The sequence below is a fragment of the Carcharhinus amblyrhynchos genome, unplaced genomic scaffold (genome assembly GCF_965287045.1).
Source record: "Carcharhinus amblyrhynchos unplaced genomic scaffold, sCarAmb.v2.hapA chromosome_338, whole genome shotgun sequence".
Classification (NCBI taxonomy): domain Eukaryota; kingdom Metazoa; phylum Chordata; class Chondrichthyes; order Carcharhiniformes; family Carcharhinidae; genus Carcharhinus; species Carcharhinus amblyrhynchos.
This window is the reverse complement of record NW_027650078.1, coordinates 34,106-56,876: the sequence shown is the minus strand read 5'-3', so window position 1 is coordinate 56,876 and position 22,771 is coordinate 34,106. Positions and strand designations below refer to the sequence as shown.

At 48.5% G+C, this 22,771-nt stretch overlaps 1 protein-coding gene across 1 annotated transcript in view; it reads left to right on the top strand.

The window, feature by feature from the left end:
- Positions 1 to 22,771, top strand: part of LOC145339197 (talin-2) — a gene marked incomplete at both ends in the record, with an annotated part of 176,335 nt that overhangs the window by 123,491 nt on the left and 30,073 nt on the right. The window contains 5 exons of the mRNA XM_080183582.1: positions 1,538 to 1,708; positions 10,735 to 10,881; positions 13,433 to 13,534; positions 16,153 to 16,272; positions 20,421 to 20,567. Of these exons, the coding sequence (XP_080039708.1) occupies positions 1,538 to 1,708; positions 10,735 to 10,881; positions 13,433 to 13,534; positions 16,153 to 16,272; positions 20,421 to 20,567 (687 nt within the window). The remainder of the gene's footprint in view (positions 1 to 1,537; positions 1,709 to 10,734; positions 10,882 to 13,432; positions 13,535 to 16,152; positions 16,273 to 20,420; positions 20,568 to 22,771) is intronic.

The window sequence follows — 22,771 nt, the reverse complement described above, 5'->3', positions numbered from 1 at the left end:
CGGACTGCGGACCTGGAGGAAACCCACGCAGACATGAGGAGAATGTGCAAACTCCACACAGACAGTGACCCGAGCCGGGAATCGAACCCAGGACCCTGGAGCTGTGAAGCAGCAGTGCTAACCACTGTGCCGCCCTTAAATAAGGTCAGTCGTGGAGCGGGGTAGAGAATTCCAAAGGTTCACAGCCCCTTTGAGTGAAGGTGTAGAGGGGGACATGAGGAAGAACTTTTTTTACACACAGAGTAGTGGATGTCTGGAGTTCACTGCCTGAGACGGTGGTGGAGGCAGAAACCCGAAACTCTTTTAAAAAGTATCTGGATCTGAACCTTAAGTGCTGTAAGTTACAGGGCCATGGGGTGGGTGCAGGAAGATGGGATTAGCAAGGGCACCTGGATAGGCCAAATTCTCCTCTGCTGTGACCGTTCTATGGTTTCTGTGAAGTAATTTCTTCTTGTCTCAGTCCTAAATGTCATAGAGTCATAAAGGTTTACAGCATAGAAACAGGCCCTTCGCCCAACTTCTCCATGCTGCCTTTTTACTTACCACTAAGCTAGTCCCAATTGCCCGCATTTGACCCATATCCCTCTATACCCCTCGTACCCAAGTAACTGTCCAAATTACATGGCAAGACAAGATTGTACCCGCCTCTACTACAACCTCTGGCAACTCGTTCCAGACACTCACCACCCTGTGTGTGAAATAATTGCCCCTCTGCACACTATCTTTCTCCGCTCACCTTCTAGTTTTAGACTCCTTTCTAGTTTTAGACTCTAGTCTATGCCTTCTAGTTTTAGACTCCCTTACCTTTGGGAAAAGATGTTGACTGTCTAGCTGATCTACGTCCCTCATTAGGGCGGCACGGCAGCACAGTGGGTTAGCACTGCTGCTCCACAGCTCTAGGGTCCTGGGTTCGGTTCCCAGCTCGGGTCACTGTCTGTGTGGAGTTTGCACATTCTCCTCGTGTCTGTGTGGGTTTTCTCCGGGTGCTCTGGTTTCCTCCCACAGTCCAAAGATGTGCGGGTTAGGTTGATTGGCCATGCTAAGAAATTGCCCCTTAGTGTCCAGGGATGCGTAGGTTAGAGGGATTAGTGGGTATAATATGTAGGGATATGGGGTTAGGGCCTAGGTGGGCTTGTAGTCGGCACAGACTCGAAGGGCCTCTTCCTGCACTGTAGGATTCTATGGGACTCTGATTATTTTATAGACCTCTATAAGATCACCCCTCAGCCTTCTATGTTCCAGGGAAAAAAGTGTCAGTCTATCCAGCCTCTCCTTATAACTCAAACCATCAAGTCCCAGTGGCATCCTAGAAAATCTTTTCTACACTCGTTCTAGCGTAATAATATTCTTTCTGTTATAGGGTGACCAGAACTGTAGTCCAAGCGTGGCCTTAGGGCCTGGGATCTAGACCCTTGGTGTCTTGGAGTTGTCCCCGAACAGAATGATGATCCTTGTTTCAGCTCCTTGTGCTTTTGTTTCCAATGAGGAATTGCTCTTCGCAGCAATATTTATTTCTCTCTCACTCTACCATCTCCAGGTCACTCAGCTGGCCAGTTACTTTGAGCCGTTGACCCTGGCCTCCATCGGGGTGGCGTCCAAGCTCCTTGACCATCAGCAGCAGATGACCGTGTTGGACCAAACCAAGACTCTGGCAGAGTCTGCGTTGCAAATGCTCTACGCAGCCAAAGAAGGAGGTGGTAATCCGAAGGTACGGTGTGTCACAGAGGAGAGCTTTTCAAAATATTGGCACTATCTCAAGTTTTCATTTAATTTGAGGGATTTCTTTTTCTATAACTTTTTAACCTGAGTTGTTTCAGATTCCAGAAGGTTAGGACAGCATGTTTATCTCCACACTGCAGCCAGGGTTGCCAAGTCCCCAGGAGACCCCCCCTACAGTCACTGGGAGAAAAATCATTGGGGCGTGAAATAAAATGGGAGTTATGTTTTTGTTTCTGTATTGGTTATCGGACAGATTTAGAAGAAAATCGTTTCATCTCACCAGCTAATGAAGAGCGATTGACATTGGTGCTGGGGGGGTAATGCTCCAATAAAAAGAATCCAAGTTTGTTCAACCTTTCTTCATCGCCCATATCCTCCCAACCTGCTAACACCCTGGTAAATCTCTTCTGCATCCTTTCCAATGCATCAGTATAGTGATATATATATATGCATCAGTATAGTGTGACAAGCAGAATTGTACACAATACTCCAAATGCGAGCTAACCAAAGTCTTATACAGCTGCAATATAATTTTCCAATTCCTATACTCAGTGCCCCAACCAGTGAAGGCCAGTATGCCATACACCTTCTTGACCACTTTGTCCACCTGAGTTGCCACCTTCAGGGAAAAAAACAAGAAAGAGCAAGAAAACTGTCTGTTTAACCAGTCTGGGTAAACTACCCTCACCAGTCTGGGTAAACTACTCTTACCCAGTCTGGGTAAACTATCCTCACCAGTCTGGGTAAACTACTCTTACCCAGTCTGGGTAAACTATCCTCACCAGTCTGGGTAAACTACCCTCACCAGTCTGGGTAAACTACCCTTACCCAGTCTGGGTAAACTACCTTTACCAGTCTGGGTAAACTACCCTCACCAGTCTGGGTAAACTACCCTTACCAGTCTGGGTAAACTACCCTTACCCAGTCTGGGTAAACTACCCTCACCAGTCTGGGTAAACTACCTTTACCAGTCTGGGTAAACTACCCTTACTAGTCTGGGTAAACTACCTTTACCAGTCTGGGTAAACTACCCTCACCAGTCTGGGTAAACTACCCTTACTAGTCCGGGTAAACTACCCTTACCCAGTCTGGGTAAACTACCCTTACCCAGTCTGGGTAAACTACCCTTACTAGTCTGGGTAAACTACCCTTACCCAGTCTGGGTAAACTACCCTTACTAGTCTGGGTAAACTACCCTTACCCAGTCTGGGTAAATTATCTTTCCAAGTCTGGGTAAACTACCTTTACCAGTCTGGGTAAACTACCCTTACCAGCCCAAGTAAACTCGCCTTACCAGCCTGAGTAACCAGCCTCACCAGTCTGGGTAAACTCACCTTGAGTAGAAGTCTCACAACACCAGGTTAAAGTCCAATGTTGGCATCTCCACATCATGACTAAACTCACCTAACCAGCGTGGGTAAACTCGCCTAACCAGCCCGGGTAAACTCGCCTAACCAGCCCGGGTAAACTCGCCTAACCAGCCCGGGTAAACTCGCCCAACCAGCCCGGGTAAACTCGCCTAACCAGCCCGGGTAAACTCGCCTAACCAGCCCGGGTAAACTCGCCTAACCAGCCCGGGTAAACTCACCTAACCAGCCCGGGTAAACTCACCTAACCAGCCCGGGTAAACTCGCCTAACCAGCCTGGGTAAACTCACCTAACCAGCCCGGGTAAACTCACCTAACCAGCCTGGGTAAACTCGCCTAACCAGCCCGGGTAAACTCACCTAACCAGCCTGGGTAAACTCGCCTAACCAGCGTGGGTAAACTCGCCTAACCAGCCTGGTTAAACTCACCTAACCAGCCTGGGTAAACTCGCCTAACCAGCCCGGGTAAACTCACCTAACCAGCCTGGGTAAACTCACCTAACCAGCCCGGGTAAACTCGCCTAACCAGTCTGGGTAAACTCACCTAACCAGCCCAGGTAAACTCGCCTAACCAGCCCGGGTAAACTCGCCTAACCAGTCTGGGTAAACTCACCTAACCAGCGTGGGTAAACTCACCTAACCAGTCTGGGTAAACTCACCGAACTGGGCTGGTTCTGAAAGGGAATCTCAGCAGCACAGATGCAGAATGAGCTGTGAATGTCATCGCTTGTTTTAAGTGAAGCCAGAAGTCCTCCAGATGTTGCCCAGTTGTCTCGGTATAAATGACTGTCCTGTGCGGTGGTTGTAGTGGGGTGAGTGCGTGTTGCTTTCCGCCTGTTCAGGAGCTGCAGTGGGATTGCTTTGCGATGGTCACTTCCGCATGTAGCAGTTTAATCCTCTGAGTTTAACAAAGTCAGGCACAGGTTGTAAATCTGGTCAATAACCTGTCACTGAGAAATCGGACAGTTTAAGATAAGAAGATGGACTTAAGTGTTGAGCTGTCAGCCTGTGCCTGATATTCCAGTGCATCTTGCGAGAAGCCATGTTATTGTTTCCCTGGAGGTTTTGTATATTTTGAGTCTACAGCCTGCCCCACACCCTTTCCCAGTGAGATTAATAAGAAACCTCCTTTTCTTCGCGTTCTGACAACCAGTTTGCAGGCATGAGCAGTTAATGTTGGACTGATACAGCAGCAGGAACCTGCTTTGGCTCTGCATTCATAGATTATAGAATCCCTACAGTACAGAAGGAGGCCATTTGGCCCATCGAGTCTGTGCTGACCACAACCCACCCACGCTCTATTCCCATAACCCCACATGTTCACACTGCTAATCATCTTGACATTAGGGTCAATTTAGCACGGTCAGCCAACCTAACCCATCCTGGGACTGTGGGAAGAATCATAGAACCCTACAGTGCAGAAAGAGGCCCTTCGGCCCATCGAGTCTGCACTGAACACAATCCCACCTAGGCCCTACCCCCATATCCCTACATATTATACCCACTAATCCCTCTAACCGACGCATCCCTGGACACTAAGGGGCAATTTCTTAGCACGGCCAATCAACCTAACCCGCACATCTTTGGACTGTGGGAGGAAACCGGAGCACCCAGAGGAAACCCACGCAGACACGAGGAGAATGTGCAAACTCCACACAGACAGTGACCCGAGCCAGGAATCGAACCCAGATCCCTGAAGCTGTGAAACAACAGTGCTAACCCACTGTAAAACCAGAGCACCCAGAGGAAACCCACGTAGACACGGGGAGAACATGCAAACTCTACACAGTCACCCAAGGCCGGAATTGAACCCGGGTCCCTGGCGCGATGAGGCTGTGCCACTATGTCCCAATTCAGATTCAGAATGGCAGTTCTGTTTGTATCACAGTCAGTGGAGATTTTGGAGTTAATCCGACCCCACCAGCAGGAGGCAGTACTTACTAACTCTCCGCCCTGAGCTCCCCCCAGCTCTGCCGGAGTTCCTGTGAGGATGCAGTATTACATAAATCTCTTTCATTTTTTTCAATTCTGTTGTGTTCATGGAAATCATGGATATCCTGCAGTGCAGAAGGAGGTCGTTCGGCCCATCGGGTCTACACTGACAACAATCCCATTCTATCCCCGTAACCCCACATATTTGTAAGCTTCAGATCCAGGGGTACTAAGGGGCAATTTTAGCCAGTCAGCCTAATCAGCACATCTTTGTTGTTGGGTTGGGAGATTCACAACAGTCAGACAGACAAAATGATGGCTCGTACTCACTAACTCGATAACCAAAAAATCCATCCACTAACCAGGTCCCAGATCAGGGCTTGTGGAGTATATCATTATTGGATTTGATTAACATTTTGTACAGTTAACTTCTGATTTCCTTTAATGAACACTTTGTGTGTGTGTGTATATGTGTGTGTGTGTGCGTGTGTGTGTGTATATGTGTGTGTGTGTGCATGTGTGTGTTACCGTTTTTAAATTCCCTTTGAATTGTATTTTTGTCATATTAAGTTTGGCCCATAATCAGTGTGTGCAACGCAGCTCTTCCTGCTGTGTTCCTGTGTGTGGGATTATTAATTTGGCAGTGGGCAGGACGCTGATTCTGAATGTTTTGAAGTGGTTCTCCCTTGTTTCCTCTCTGTCTGGTGGCCGCTGAGAATTGTTCCAAAGCAGCAGCCCAGAACTTTGTTAGGAAATTCAGGCTTACTGAATGCTGCAGGTTTTTTCATGAATGCTTTACTAACTCCATGTGTGTTCATACTAATTGTGTGTGTAGAGGATGAGAAGGGGGACTTAGTGGTAGGGGATGGGGAAATGGCTGAGGTCTTGAATAACTTTTTTGTTTCGGTCTTCACGGAGGAGGACGTGAATAATTTGCCGGGTGTTAGAGATGGAAAGGTGGTAGGACTGGAGGGTCTTAATGACATTACTGTTACTAGAGAGGTGGTGCTCGACAGACTGGAGGGGCTGATTGTGGACAAGTCCCCAGGACCGGATGGAATGCATCCGAGGGTTCTGAAAGAAATGGCGGAGGTGATAGTGGATGCCTTGGTGGTTATTTTCCAAACGTCGCTGGATTCCGGGGAAGTGCCGGAAGATTGGAAAACGGCTAATGTTACGCCGTTGTTTAAGAAGGGTGCCAGGCAAAAGGCAGGGAATTATAGGCCGGTTAGTTTAACGTCTGTTTTAGGTAAAATGTTGGAATCCGTCATCAAGGAGGAAATAGCGAGGCATCTTGAGGGGAATTGCTTGATAGAGCAGACGCAGCACGGTTTCGTTAAGGGGAAGTCGCGTCTGACAAATTTACTGGAGTTCTATGAGGATGTGTCGAGGGCAGTGGATAGAGGAGAGCCGGTGGATGTGGTCTTTCTTGATTTTCAGAAGGCGTTTGACAAGGTACCTCACAAGAGGCTATTGCACAAGGTTAGGGGACATGGAGTTGGGGGTGTTAGCGTGGATAGAGGATTGGTTGTCAAATAGGAGGCAGAGAGTGGGGGTCAATGGGTGCTATTCGGATTGGCGGTTGGTGACTAGTGGAGTGCCCCAGGGGTCGGTGCTGGGGCCTCAGCTATTTACCATTTATATAGATGATCTGGAGGAGGGAACCGAGTGCAGGGTGTCGAAATTTGCTGATGACGCCAAGATTGGTGGTACGGCAAATTGCGCGGAGGGTGTGGAGAGTCTGCAGAAGGATCTAGATAGGCTGGGCGAATGGGCCAGGAAATGGCAAATGGAATTTAATGTTGGCAAGTGCAAGGTGGTCCACTTTGGTAGGAATAATGGTAGGAAGGATTATTACTTACGTGGCGAAAAACTGCAGCAGGCGACGGTGCAGAGGGACCTCGGGGTCCTTGTGCACGAGTCGCAAAACCCCAGCTTGCAGGTGCAGCAGGTGGTCAGGAAGGCGAATGGGATGCTGGCCTTCATAGCGAGGGGGATTGGATATAAAAGTAGGGAGGTCTTGCTGCGGCTGTATAGGGCATTGGTGAGGCCGCAGCTGGAGTACTGTGTGCAGTTTTGGGCGCCGTACTTACGCAAGGATATTTTGGCCTTGGAGGGAGTGCAGAGGAGGTTTACTAGGCTGATGCCGGAGTTGAGGGGGTTGAGCTATGAGGAGAGGCTGAATAAACTAGGCTTGTACTCGTTAGAGTTTAGAAGAATGAGGGGAGACCTCATTGAGACATATAAGATGATGAATGGGATGGACAGGATAGAGGTGGAGAGACTCTTCCCGCTCAGAAAGGACAGTAGGACTAGGGGGCACAGCCTCAAGATAAAGCGGGGGGGGGGGCGGTTTAGAACAGAGTTGAGGAAGAACTTCTTCACTCAAAGGGTGGTGAATCTCTGGAATTCTCTGCCCGTTGAAGTGGTGGAGGCTGCCTCGCTAAATATTTTTAAGACACGGGTTGATGGGTTTTTGATGAGAGAGGGGATTAAGGGTTATGGGGAGAGGGCGGGAAAGTGGAACTGAGCCACGACAGATCAGCCATGATCTTATTGAATGGCGGGGCAGGCTCGAAGGGCTAGATGGCCTACTCCTGCTCCTATTTCTTATGTTCTTATGTGTGTTTCGCTCAATGATTTTTAAAGCTAAATCTCACTGTTTAATGTTACTGTGAGCAGGGATGATGTAACTCTATTCTGGTGAAGTTCATATCTTGGTTTCCATTTTGATTTGATTTGATTTATTATTGTCACCTATTGGTACACAGTGGAAAGTATTGTTTCTTGCACGCGACACAGACAAAGCATACCGTTCATAGAGAAGGAAAGGAGAGAGTGCAGAATGTAGTGTTACAGTCACAGCGAGGGTGTAGAGAAAGATCAACTTACTGCGAGGTAGGTCCATTCAAAAGTCTGACAGCAGCAGGGAAGAAGCTGTTCTTGAGTCAGTTGGTACGTGACCTCAGACTTTTGTACCTTTTTCCCGACGGAAGAAGGTGGAAGAGAGAATGCCCGGGATGCAAGCCATCCTTAATTATCCTGGCTGCTCTTCTGAGGCAGTGGGAAGTGTGGACAGAGTCAATGGATGGGAGGCAGGTTTGCGTGATAGATCTGGTTTTGTTCATGACCCTTTATAGTTTCTTGCAGTCTTGGGCAGAGCAGGAGCCCATAACAAGCTGTGAAACAACCAGAAAGAATGTTTTCTATGGTGCATCTGTAAAGGTTGGTGAGAGTTGTCACAGACACACCAAATTTCCTTAGCCTCCAGAGAAGTAGAGGTGTTGGGAATTCTTAATTTGGCGAGGAGGGACCCGAACAGGTTTTTGGTGATCTGGACACCCAGAAACCTGAAGCTCTCGACCATTTTCACTTCAGCCCCATTGATGTAGACAGGGGACATGTCCTCCGCTACGTTTCCTGAAATCAATGACTATCTCCTTGGTCTTGTTGACATCGAGGGAGAGATTATTGTTGCCGCACCAGTTCACCAGATTCTCTATCTCATTCCTGTACTCTGTCTCGTCATTGTTTAAAATCCGACCCACTACAGTAGTATCAACAGCAATGACTTGGAGGGGAATTTGGCCACATTCATGGGTGTATGAGGAGTATAGTAGGCGGCTGAGAACACCAGAGGGTCACCTGTGTTGAGGATGATCGTGGAGGAGGTGCTGTCCTTAACGGATTGTGGTTGGGAAGTTCAGGATCCAGTTGCAGAGGGAGGTGCTGAGCCCCAGTCCACAGAGTTTGGAGATGAGTTTTGTAGGAATAATGGTGTTGAAGGCTGAGCTCTAGTCGATAAATAGGAGCCTGATAGAGGTATCCTTGTTATCTAGGTGTTCCAGGTTAAATACACCCAAACCCCTCAGGATCCCCCTAACGAGTGTGGATTTACAAACTGCTGTATCTAGAACTTAGATATGACGGCTGAAGCTGACTGGTGATACTTTTATACAGAAACACTAAATCAAATTAAGATCCGTGTGAGATAGTGTATGTGGTTCGGGTTATGGAGGCGAGACAGGAAGCGATCTCCGAACAGGAATATTGAAGTGTGCTGCACTTGTGAGGTTATTCTCTACCCCGTATCTCTGCTCACATTTGTTTGGCTGGCTCCTCATGTGTCCTTCGTGTTGATTGAACGGGGCTCCCTGGCCTCCGGCTAATTCTGGTCTGGTTTTTCACGGTTCAATAACAACTTTGTTTCTCTTGGTTAAATCTTCCAGTCTGACAGTTAGAAGTCTCACGACCCCAGGGTTAAAGTCCAACAGGTTTATTAGGAGGGCGCATCTCCACATCACGGCTGCTGACAGTGCCAGGGGTGTGTGTGTATCACCGGGGATTGGCGAGGGAGGTGCCTCGAGTGAGTGAGAAACTCGGGGGGGGCGAGTGTGCGAGTGAGGATGAAAGTTCTGGGAGGGTCTTGAAGGTGAGAGTGCAAGGGGGAGGGGTCACAGGTGAGAGTGCGGTGGGGAGGCAGGGGTCGTGGGTCAGAGTGCTGGGGAGGGGGGGGGTCGCGGGTGGGAGTGCCGGGGGGGGAAGGGGGTGGGGGTTCGTGGGTGAGAGTGTGGTGGTGGTGGGGGGGGAGGTGGCATCGTGCGGGTGAGAGTGCCAGGGGTGTTGGGGTGGTCGTGTGGATGAAAGTACCGGGGGGGGGTGGAGGAATTTGTGTGGTGGGGGTGGGGGGGGGTTGCTGGTCATGTGGGTGAGAGTGTGGGGGGGTTGGGGGGGTGGGTTCCTGGGGGTGAGAGCACCCAGTGGGGGTCTGGGTCTGGGGGTGAGATTAGTTGGTGGGGGGGGGGGAGTCTGGGGTTGGTGAGAGCGTGGCTCAGAGTTACCAGTGAGCTACGTTGGGGATGGTTGGTCTCAGTGTTGAGGCTGCTGGCTCAGAGAGCAGCTTCTCTGCATCGTTTCTGAGTTAAGCCCTGTGACTGTCCCAGCTTAGGGTTTGCTTTGTGAAAGTGCGCTGTCTGCCGTAACTCCCGGATTAACTGGGTCCCGCTATCCTCAGCATTACAACGAGGATGTTATGTCCTTACACTGACCGCAGGCGCTGATGAGGCAGCACGATGTGGGAGAGTCACAAACAGCCAAGTCAGTCCTTCCTGCCTTTAATTATTTCCAGTCGGGTGATACAAACAAAAAGATCCAAAATGCTTTACGATGCGGACATTTCAGACGATTTGAGATTGCTGGAGGATAAACGATGACCCTCTGGTAACTGGTGCTCAGATATCTGCGTGACTCATTGAGGGGACGTGGGTCCAAGCTGATGGAAAGGAGATTTAGAGGGGGGGATGTGAGAGAAAGGTTTTTGACTTGTGGGGGGGGGTGACAGTCTGGAACGAGCTGTCTGGGAGGGGGGGTGGAGGCGGGATGCCTCACATCCTTTAAAAAGTTCCTGGGTGAGCACATTATAACATCCAGGGCTATGGGCCAAGTGCTGGTAGACAGGAATTAGGTGGGAGGTCAGGAGTTCCTTGCGCGCTGGTGCAGACTCGATGGGCTGAAGGGCCTCTTCTGCACTTGCGATTCGATGATTCATTGGTGGTGATCTTCTGGAAACGTCAAAATCGCTCTTGTAAAAATCTCTACTCGAGAAAGGGGGGGTGACGGAGAGCAGGAAGCTATCTCCCTTTGTCAATATATGATATTTAATGTTTAACCCAGCGTCTCCCAGGTAGTAATGCAGTCGTGTACTAATCGCCCTGCAGGCTGCCCACACGCATGATGCCATCACCGAAGCCGCTCAGCTCATGAAGGAGGCTGTGGATGACATCATGGTGACCCTGAATGAAGCTGCCAGTGATATCGGGATGGTGGGAGGAATGGTCGATGCCATCGCCGATGCAATGAACAGAGTGAGTCCTTTCCTGCACAGATTCTTCTTGATATTCGCCAGTCGCCAACTTCTGGCGACACGAACTTGCATCTATCGAGCAGCTTAATATAGAAATCGCCCCAAGGTGCTCCTCAGGAAACAACATCAGATAGAAACCAAAAGAGAAAATGCTGGAAAAAGATTTCTCAAAGGGTCAAAACGGCAGCTCGTTCCTCTCCTTACAGATGCTGCTGGGATTTTCCAGCATTTTCTCTTTTGGTTTCAGGTCCCATCAAATGCAGCAATTTGACTTTGACATCAGGCACAATTAAACTCGGAGCCACGTTTCACGGAGACCAAAAGCATACGGTCAAAGAGATGTAAAGAGGGTCTTAAAGGAGTGGTGAGAGATTTAGAGAAAAGAGGTTTAGGGATGGAATTCCAGAGTGTGGGTCCAGGGAAACTGAAGATAAAACTGCTCATGCTGGAACAGCTGACATTGGACATGTTGGAGTGTTGTTTAAAGTTTATTTATTAGTGTCACAAGTAGGCTTACATTAACATTACAATGAAATTCCCCTAGTCACCACACTCTGGCACCTGTTTGGGTACAGTGAGGGAGAATTTAGCATGGTCAGTGCACTCTAACCAGCACGTCATAAGAACATAAGAAATAGGAGCAAGAGTAGGCCATCTAGCCCTTCGAGCCTGCCCCGCCATTCAATAAGATCATGGCTGATCTGAAGTGGATCAGTTCCACTTTCCCGCTTTCTCCCCATAACCCTTAATTCCCCTGTCTATCAGAAACCTATCTACCCGTGACTTAAATATATTCAGCGAGGTAGCCTCCACCACTTCAACGGGCAGAGAATTCCAGAGATTCACCACCCTTTGAGTGAAGAAGTTCCTCCTCAACTCTGTTCTCACGTCTTTCGGACTGTGAGTGGAAACCGGAACACTTGGAGGAAACCCACGCAGACAGAAGGAGAACGTGCAGACTCCACACAGACAGTGACCCCAGCTGGGAATCGAACCCAGGTCCCTGGCACCATGGTGCAGAAATATCCAGAGAATTGTGGGGCTGGAGGAAATTACAGTGATAGGGAGGGTGAAAGTCATGGAGGATTTGCAAACAAGGACTGGTCTGGGAGCCAGCATGGGTCAGTGAGTAGAGGGGTGATATTGGAATGGGATTTGGTGTGAGTTAGGATGCAGAGGCTTCGGAGAGTGGAGGATGGGAAGAACACATCTGGGATATGAGAGGCACAGACAAGGGGCAGAGATGGGCCAGTATTTGAGGGGAAAACAAGTGATCTTGATGATGGATATCACCAAGGTGCCCGAGATAGATCTAATTGGTGAGGAACTCAAAACCAGAGACACAGAGAGAGATATAGAAATCCAAGTATAAAAATCAGACCAAATACATGTTCCAATATTCCGTGACATAGTGAGGGATCAGCTCTGGGTTCAACGTGGCTCTGAAATTACAAGTGATCTTCTAATTGGAGTACTAATTAGAGCAGCTGGAGTACTGTGTGCAGTTTTGGTCACCACATTTGTGGAAGGATATATTGGCCTTGGAGGGAGTGCAGAGGAGGTTCACTAGGCTGATACCGGAGATGAGGGGGTTAGCCTAAGAAGAGAGATTGAATAGACTCGGTCTGTACTCGTTGGAGTTTAGAAGGATGAGGGGGGATCTTATAGAGATGTATAAGATAATGAAGGGGATGGATAGGGTAGAGGTGGAGAGATTCTTAGAAAGGATTGCAGGACTAGAGGGCACAGCCTCAAGATAAGGGGGGGGGCAGTTTAGATCAGAGTTGAGGAGGAACTTCTTCACTCAAAGGGTGGTGAATCTCTGGAATTCTCTGCCCGTTGAAGTGGTGGAGGCTGCCTCGCTAAATATATTTAAGTCACGGGTAGATAGGTTGCTGATAGACAAGGGAATTAAGGGTTATGGGGAGAAAGCGGGAAAGTGGAACTGATCCACTTCAGATCAGCCATGATCTTATTGAATGGCGGGGCAGGCTCGAAGGGCTAGATGGCCTACTCCTGCTCCTATTTCTTATGTAATTGTAACTCAGTGCGATTTGGGTTGTAATTAGAATGGCAGATTGAGGCCAGCAGCACTGTGTAACATTCCTACCATCCCAACCGCACTTCCCGAATCTCAGCCTGCCGATAGGCAGCGGGGTCAGCACATTGTCCTGTGTGGCACATAGAATCCACCCAGCGTCCTGTTTCGATGCCTCAGTCACTCCACCTGCTGCTGTTTCAGACGGAGTATGGAGGTTTTCCTTTTCCCTGAGCAGTGTGTTTGCAGTATGGAGACGTATCGTGTTCTGCTACACTCTCCGCCTTTGAGCGCGCGCAGAGAAAGTTCACTGCCCCTGGCCATTAGCCTCAGGCCAACACCAAGAAAATGGTCACCACACTCGATCCTCTTTCTGTTGCCTTTAGCCTCAACGACTGTGTCGAGCAGATAAAGACCATTCTCTGTTACTAGCTCATTGTTCGCCAGCCATTGGGTGTTAATAATTGGATTCCTTGCTGACGCTGTGCCATTTCCTCCATGTTCTGTCTTGCAGCTTGATGAGGGCACCCCCCCTGAGCCTGAAGGAAGCTTCGTGGACTATCAAACCACAATGGTCAAATATTCCAAAGCCATTGCGGTCACGGCTCAGGAGATGGTGAGTGAGACATGGACAGCCTGACGTGAGTGTCACACCGGCTTTGTATACCGTGTAAACAGCATGCTGCAGGACGTACACAGGTGCACACACATCGAAAAGTGTACATCGCACACATGTATACAAGCTACACCATACTACATATACCACATAGGCACACACCAGACCCTATACATATACATAGAAACATAGAACAGTACAGCACAGTACAGGCCCTTCGGCCCTCAATGTTGTGCCGAGCTATGTCCAAACCCAAGATCAGTCTATCCCACTCCCTATCATTCTGGAGTGCTCCATGTGCCTATCCAATAACCGCTTGAAAGTTCCTAAAGTGTCCGACTCCACTATCACAGCAGGCAGTGTATTCCACACCCCAACCACTCTCTGAGTAAAGAATCTACCTCGGACATCCCTCCTATATCTCCCACCATCAACCTTATAGTTATGCCCCCTAGTAACAGCTACATCCATCTGAGGAAATAGTCTCTGCACGTCCACTCTATCAATCCCCCTCATCATCTTATAAACCTCTATTAGTCTCCTCTCATCCTCCTCCACTCTAAAGAGAAAAGCTCCAGCTCCCTCAACCTTTCCTCATAAGACCTACCCTCCAAACCAGGCAGAATCCTGGTAAATCTCCTCTGCACTCTCTCCAATGCTTCCACATCCTTCTTATAGTGAGGTGACCAGAACCGGACACAATATTCCAAATGTGGTCTCACCAAGGTCTGGTATAGTTGCAGCATAACCCCACAGCTCTTAAACTCAAACCCCCTGTTAATAAACACTAACACACTATAAGCCTTCTTCACGGCTCTATCTACTTGGGTGTCAACCTTCAGAGATCTGTGGATATGAGCCCCAAGATCTCTCTGTTCCTCCACATTCCTCAGAACCCTGCCGTTGACCCTGTAATCCACATTCAAGTTTGTCCTACCAAAATGAATCTCCTCGCACTTATCAGGGTTAAACTCCAACTGCCACTTTTCAGCCCAGCTCTGCATCCTATCAATGTCTCGTTGCAGCCTGCAAGAGCCCTCCACCTCATCCACTACTCCACCAATCTTGGTGTCATCAGCAAATTTACTAACCCACCCTTCAGCCCCCTCTCCCAAGTCATTGATAAAAATCACAAATAGAACAGGCACACCCCCCCAACCACGCTCCCCCCCCCCCCCCCCCCACACACACACACACACACACACATATATATATATAGCCACACTCACATAGGACCACACACACATACATGCACACACCGTACACATATATAGGCACACTCAGACCACACCATGGGTAGGATTCTCTGGCCGCACTTTTCCCAAAATCGCAAAATCCTGTCCGAAGTCAACAGAACTTTCCATGGTCCACCTCTCGCCCGCTCCAATTCCCATGGGAAAACTCGCCTCTCATGTCTCCCTCACACACATATACAGGAGCACACCATGCCCACATACACAGACACAAATGTACACTAAATCCGACTCATATACATGCACACACCACACACATTTACACAGGTGCACATCAAGACACACACATAGAACATAGAACATTCCAGTACAGTACAGGCCCTTTGGCCCTCGATGTTGCACCGACCAGTGGAACCAATCTAATGACCCTCTAACCTAAACTATTCCAATGTTATCCATATGCCTGTCCACTGATCATTTGAACACCCTTAAAGTTGGCGAGTCCACAACTGCTGCAGGCAGGGCATTCCACGCCCTTACTACCCTCTGAGTAAAGAACCTACCTCTGATATCCATCCTATAATTACCACCCCTTAATTTAAAGCTATGTCCCTTTGTGTTAGCCATCACCATCCGAGGAAAAAGGCTCTCACTGTCCACCCTATCTAACCCTCTGATCATCTTGTATGCCTCAATTAGGTCACCTCTTAACCTTCTTCTCTGTAACGAAAATAACCTCAAGTCCCTCAGTCTTTCCTCATAAGACCTTCCCACCATACCAGGCAACATCCTGGTAAACCTCCTCTGCACCCTTTCCAATGCCTGCACATCCTTCTTATAATGCGGCGACCAGAACAGTACGCAATACTCCAAGTGCGGCCGCACCAGAGTTTTGTACAGTTGTAACATGACCTCACGGCTCCGAAATTCAGTCCCTCTACCAATAAAAGCTAACACACCGTACACCTTCTTAACAACCTTATCAACCTGGGTGCCAACTTTCGGGGATCTATGCACATGTACCCCGAGATCTCTCTGCTCATTGACACTACCAAGAGTGCACACCAAGTCGCACGGATATACAGGCTGCGCATGTACACACACACACACACACACACACACACACACACACACACACACACACACACTATAATGGTCGCAAGTAACATTTTTTAGCATTACAAATTTATTACAGCATTACGAACCTGGTGACTGAGATCAAGCTTCTCAAATATTAATAAGAGTTTAGTTTGATTAACGTGTGTGTCTTTGCAAAATGATTTTTGTCCAATGTGCGTGGTGATTTCACCCCGAGCTAAAATTCGGTTAGTGTTGGAGCCCCTTTGAGAATAAAGCTGCCTTGTTTAAGACTCTTTCTGACAACTCAGTTTGCTGATTGTCTCCCCTCGCTCGCTGTCTCCACAGATGTCCAAGTCTGTCACTAGCCCTGAGGAACTGGGGGGCCTGGCCTCTCAAGTGACCACTGACTACGGTCACCTCGCTCACCAAGGACGACTTGCTACAGCCACAGCGGACACTGAGGAGGTAGGTCATTGGTTAATTCGGGGCGTCATTAATCAGGCCGATATTTCGTATCGTCATCCCTGGAAAGCAGTTGTTGGTCTTCTCTCTCCTGGGAGTGTCGCTGTATCTGCTGCTGGAGTAAATCTAATTCCACAGGAGGAAATTTAATGTCAACCAGGTTCATTCAGCTGCTCAATTTCCAACAGCCTCCCTGTAACACAAGGAACAGTACAGCGCAGGAACAGGTCCATTGGCCCTTCAAGCCTGTGCCGATCACATTGTCCTATCTAGACCAACCGCCTGTATCCCTCTATTCCCTGCCTGTTCATGTGTCTATCCAGTTAAATCTTAAATGTCACGAACGTATCTGTCTAACCACCTCACCCGGCAGTGCAGTCCAGGCCCCCACCACCCTCTGTGTAAAAAAACTCCCCCCCCGGCACATCTCCACTGAACCTTTTCCCCCTTCACTTTGAACTTGTGCCCCTTGTAATTGTCACTTCTACCCTGGGGAAAAAGCTTCCAACTGTTCACCCTATCCACACCCCTCATAGTTTAATAAACTTCTATCAGCTCGCCCCTGAGCCTCCGTCTTTCCAGGGAGAACAATCCCAGTTTATTCACTCTCTCCTCTTCGCTAATACCCTCCATACCAGGCAACATCCTGGTAAACCTTTTCTGAACTCCCTCCAAAGTCTCCACATCCTTCTGGTAGTGTGGCGACGAGGATCAGATGCAGTATTCCCAGTGTGACCCAACCAACGTTTATACGGAGAAGGTTGTGATGGGCTGTTGGATTTTAAGACAATTTAGTAATTTCACGGTCACCATTGTTGCAGCTTACTTTTTAGTTCAAATTGATTCAATGAACTGGATAGAAATTCTCTTAACTGCCAGGGTGGGATTTGAACACGTCACCAGATCATCAGTCCAGGTCTCTGGATTACTATACTTCTGTGTGTCTCAGCTCAAATCCATCGGTACTTCCCCACCAACACTTTGATCAGGAATACTGGCATGTATCTGTTGGGCCAAATGATCTGTTTCTGTGCTGCGTTGCGGTGTACTGTGAAATCCCTCTTATAGAGTCCTGGAGGTTGACAGTACAGAAACAGGCCCTGCATATTGTCCATGCTGACCAGGTTTTACCATTAGGCTAATCCCAATTGCCCACATTTGGCCCATATCCTTCTATATCCATCGTACCCATGTAACTATCTAAATGCTTTTTAAAAGACAAAATAATACCTGTCTCTACTACTACCTCTGGCAGCTCGTTCCAGACATTCTGTGTGAAAAAATTGCTCCTCTGGACACTTTTGAATCTCTCACCTCTCATCTTAAACCTATGCCCTCTAGTTTTAGACTCCCCTACCTTTGGGAAAAGATGTTGACTATCTAGCTGACCTGTGCCTCTCATTATTTTATAGACCTCTGTAAGATCATCCCTCAGCCTCCTACGCTCCAGGGAAAAAAAGTCCCAATCTATCCAGCCTCTCCTTATAACTCAATCCATCAAGTCCCGGTAGCATCCTAGTAAATCTTTTCTGCACTCTTTCTAGTTTAATAATACCCTTTCTATAATAGGGTGACCAGAATTGCACACAATATTCCAAGTGTGGCCTTACCAGTGTCTTGTACAACTTCCTGAGGTGGCACAGTGGTTAGCACTGCTGCCCCTCACATCAGGGGCCTGGGTTCAGTCGTTGCTGTTTATGCGGAGTCTGCACGTTCTCCCCGTGTCTGCGTGGGTTTCCTCGGGGTGTTATGGTTTCCGCTTAGTCCAAAGATTGTGAGTTAGGTGGATTGGCAATATTAAATTGTCCCTTAATTCAGGGGACTAGCTAGGGTAAATACATGGGGTTGTGGGGATAGGGCCTAGGTAGGATTATGATTGGTGCAGATCTGATGGGCTGAATGACCTCCTTCTGCAGTATCTATAATCTTCAACAAGACGTCCCAATTCCTACATTCAATGTTCTGACCAACGAAACCAAGCACCCCAAATGCCTTCTTCACCACTCTGTCCACCTATGACTCCACTTTCAAGGAGGTCTGAACATGTACCCGTAGATCTCTTTGTTCTATAACTCTCCTCTCCCCATCGCCCTACTGTTAATGGAATAAGTCCTTCCCTGGTTCAATCTACCAAAATGCATCACCTCGCCTTAATCTAAATTAAACTCCATTTGCTATTCGTCAGCCCACTGGCCCAATCGGTCAAGATCCTGTTGCAATCCGAGATAACCACCATGTTCACTATGCCACCAATCTTGGTGTCATCTACAAACTTACTAACGATGCCTCCTAAATTCTCATTCAAATCAATAATATAAATGACAAATAACAGTGGGCCCAGCACTGAGCCCTGAGGCACACCGCTGGTCACAGGCCTCCAGTTTGAAAAGCAACTCTCTACAACCACCCTCTGGCTTCTGTCATCAAGCCAATTTTGTATCCACTTAGATACCTCACCCTGGATCCCGTGAGATTTAACCTTATGCAACAACCTAGCATGTGGTACCTTGTCAAAGGCCTTGCTAAAGTCTATGTAAACAGCGCGACTGCACTGCCCTCAGCTACCTTCTTGGTTACCCCTTCAAAAAACACAATCAAATTCGTAAGACATGATTTTCCACTCACAAAGCCATGCTGACAGTCCCTAATCAGTCCTTGCCTCTCTAAATGCCTGTAGATCCTGTCTCTCAAAATACCTTCTACCAACTTTCCCATTACAGACATTAGGCTCACCAGCCTGTAGTTCCCAGGCTTTTCCCTGCGGCCCTCCTTAAGCCACGCCATTTGCCACCCTCCAATCTTCGGGCAGCTCACCTGTGGCTGTCAGTGATTCAAATATCTGCTAGGGGACCCGCGATTTCCTCTCTGGCCTCCCACAACGTCCTGGGATAGACTTCATCCTGGAGATTTATCTACCTTGATGCACTTTAAGACTCCCAGCATCTCCTCTGAAGTATGTACATAGAGTTTTATCGGTAAGCATTTGCACAGCAGTTGTCCATACACGGTAACTTGCTCTGGACAATTGCCCTCTGCTGGGAGCTTCTGAAAATGCATTTGAAATCACAAACTTTGGATGCTTCCATCAGTGTTCCAGTAATAGTCACTCAACTGTTGGAAAGACCACCTCACCCCCTCCACCGGCAAGGAAGTTAGGGCCATTAATGATAAGTTTGGGTTTTTAGTGACAATTTCGCAGCTTCATTGTCACTCAGGCGCCCTCTACATTTTGACCACGTTCCATTCAGGAAGACTGTACGGTGTCCAATCCCAGTTGGTAACAGGATGATACTTTCCATCTATTTTCAGAGTGAAATATCACAAACATTCGCCTCCTACCAATCTTTTTGGCAAACCAAGTAAACTAACTCAAATTAACAAGGTGATAAATTAAGAAGGGGCAGTGCCCAACAGGAGGGCAACCGCCCAAAACAGAAGGCAAAGTGGAAAGGAAACTTAAAACATCGAATCAAAATGTGATTAAAGGGTTCAGTCACGCACCCCCAGTACCTGCGGTGCCCAGCGGGCACAGAAGGCATTAACGGTGCCCTCGGACTCTGCATGTTCCCTCTTCAGGAACACCCGACCATGACTGTAGTGGTGGTAGAGGCGGACAGTTGGGTCGGATGGCCCCCTCGGTCACCCACTTGTAGGTGGCAAGCTTTGCCAGGGCCAGGAGTGGGTTCATGAGGAGGTGGTCCTTCCTCACAAGGTCGCAGGTCACTTGGGAGTCTTGGGAGTCCAATTTAACCTTTTATTGTTTGGAACTGCTGTGTGCACCACTACCCACCCTCGGTCCCCAAGATAGTGAGGGAGGATCCCTCCGAAAGAGGGACCTCTGCCAGATGGCAGCAGGGCCTGCCAAGTGTATCAGCCATAGGCCTCCTACCTCATCCACACCTCAGCTTCAACCGGTGTCTTTTTATATGTGCTTAAGCTAATTAGTGCCCCCAACCTACAAATAATTAAATCTAATGAATGTACAATTAACTCGAGGCAGAATGCACTGAGCAGAGTTGGGTAGACCTCACTGATTTTCTTCCGTTCCTAAGCTAACAATCCTCACCCTCAGTTTTGTGTGAAGTGCTGTCTGTGCGATGGCAGCTCTTTGATCGGGTTTCGGAGAGTAACCTGCTGCCTTTTCTCTGCAGATTGGGTTCCAGATTAAAACGCGAGTGCAGGATCTCGGACACGGCTGCATCTTCCTCGTCCAGAAAGCCGGTGCGGTTCAGATCAGTCCCACGGACAGCTTTACAAAGAGAGAGCTCATCGAGTGTGCTCGGGCTGTGACTGAGAAGGTGAGAGAGTCGCAGAGTCTCCAACCCTTGTGTTCCTGGAAGGAACAGACTGTCAGCTCACACTCTTTTTTAAAAATTCATTTCTGGGACACGGGCATCGCTGGCTGGCCGGCATTTACTGGTGTTGTCAGACTTCTTACTGTGTTTACCCCAGTCCAACGCTGGCATCTCCACATCAGCATTTATTGCCCATCCATAGTTGCCCGAGGGCAGTTGAGAGTCAACCCCGTTGCTGTGGCTCTGGAGCCACATGAAAGCCAGACCGGGTAAGGATGGCAGATTTCCTTCCCTAAAGTCAGTAATGCACCCAGTACCTGCGGTGCCCAGCGGGCACGGAAGGCATTAACCATGCCCTCGGACTCTGCATGTTCCCTTTCCAGGGACACCTGACGGCAACTGTAGGTGTGGTATTGGTAGATAGTTGGGTTGGATGCCCCCTGGGTTGCCCACTTGTAGATGGTAAGCTTTTCCCGGACCAGGAGCAGGTTCATGAGGAGATCCTCCTATTTCCCCACAAGTTTTTCCCGACAATTGCCAATGGCCGTCAGGAGATTCTTAATTCCGGATATTTTTCATTGAGTTCACTTCCACCATCTGCCGTGGCGGGTTTCAAATCATTAGCTGAGTATCTGGATTAATAATACCACAAGGTCATCACATTCACTTTCAGCATAACGATAAACTGGCCAGCAGAATTAATCTTGCAGAAAAAAGCCAGTGACACAAGCTTAACCCAGCCTGACGGGAAAGATCATTTCTCCAGTAAGCTGGAACGGTTTGAACGCGTTATAAAATGATTTGGATTTAGATCATAGAATCATCATAAAATCCCTACAGTGCATTCGGTCCATCGAGCCTGCACGGACAACAATCCCACCCAGGGCCTAACCCCACATATTTACCCTGCTAATCCCCCTGACACCCGGGCAATTTAGCACGGCCAGTCAATCTAACCTGTGCATCTTTGGACTGTGGGAGGAAATCGGAGCACCCGGAGGAAACCCACGCAGACACGGGGAGAACATGCAGACTCTGCGCTGTTCAAGGCCAGAATTGAACCCAAGTCCCTGGCGCTGTTGAGGCAGTAGCGCTAACCACTGTGCCACCCTTCTCTTTGATTGCCATCCTTATTGATATTATACCATTTTTTAGCAATTTGCAATGCTGTCTCCATTCTGAGATGCCACAACGAGAGGGAGCCTAGCCCATCTGCTGAGTGATAAACTCAGAGGTTTGCCCCCTCAGAATATTGCTGTTGTGTATCGACACTATACATAACCCTGAGCCCCTACGAACTGTAAAACACAGCTCCAAAAACTGGAGTGAATTAAGTGTTGGCTAGTTACACAGGAGCAGAGGGCGGGAAGGAGGACAAATTCCCTCCATCCTGTTGCATTATTCAGTGAGATTACACCTGACCAAACTCTGTGTCTCTGTCACTGTTAGCAAAGGTCCTTCATATCAGATGTAAAAGTAATAATGGATGGGGTGGCACAGTGATTAACACTGTTGCCTCACAGCGTCAGGGACCCGGGTTCGATTCCACCCTTAGGCGCAGGGCCTGAACATTCTCCCCATGTCTGCGTGGGTTTCCTCCGGGTGCTCCGGTTTCCTCCCACAGTCCAAAGATGTGTGGGTTAGGTGCATGCTAAATTCTCCCTCAGTGTACCCGAACAGGCGCTGGAGTGTGGCGACTAGGAGATTTTCACAGTAATGGCGTTGCAGTGCTAATTTAAGCCTACTTGTGACACTAATAAATACATTTAAAAAGAAAACTTTAAGCTTTTATCTTCCACCAATTATCTTCTGCGGGACAGTAGCACAGTGGGTTCACACTGCTGCTTCACAGCACCAGAGACCCGGGTTCGATTCCTGGCTCGGGTCACTGTCTGTGTGGAGTTTGCACATTCTCCCCGTGTCTGCGTGGGTTTCCTCCGGGTGCTCCGGTTTCCTTCCACAGTCTAAAGATGTGTGGGTTAGGTTGATTGGCCATGCTAAGTTCACCCCAAAATGTTTAGGGATTAGCAGGGTAAGTAAGTGGGGCTATGGGGATAGAGTCTGGGTGGGATTGTGGTCACTGCAGACTTGATGGGCCAAATGGCCTCCTTGTGTACTGTCGGGATTCTGTGATTCTACTTGCCATTTGCAGGAGGGAATTTCTTTGTGTGTGAACCATTTCTCTGTTATCCATCCTATCTTATCTT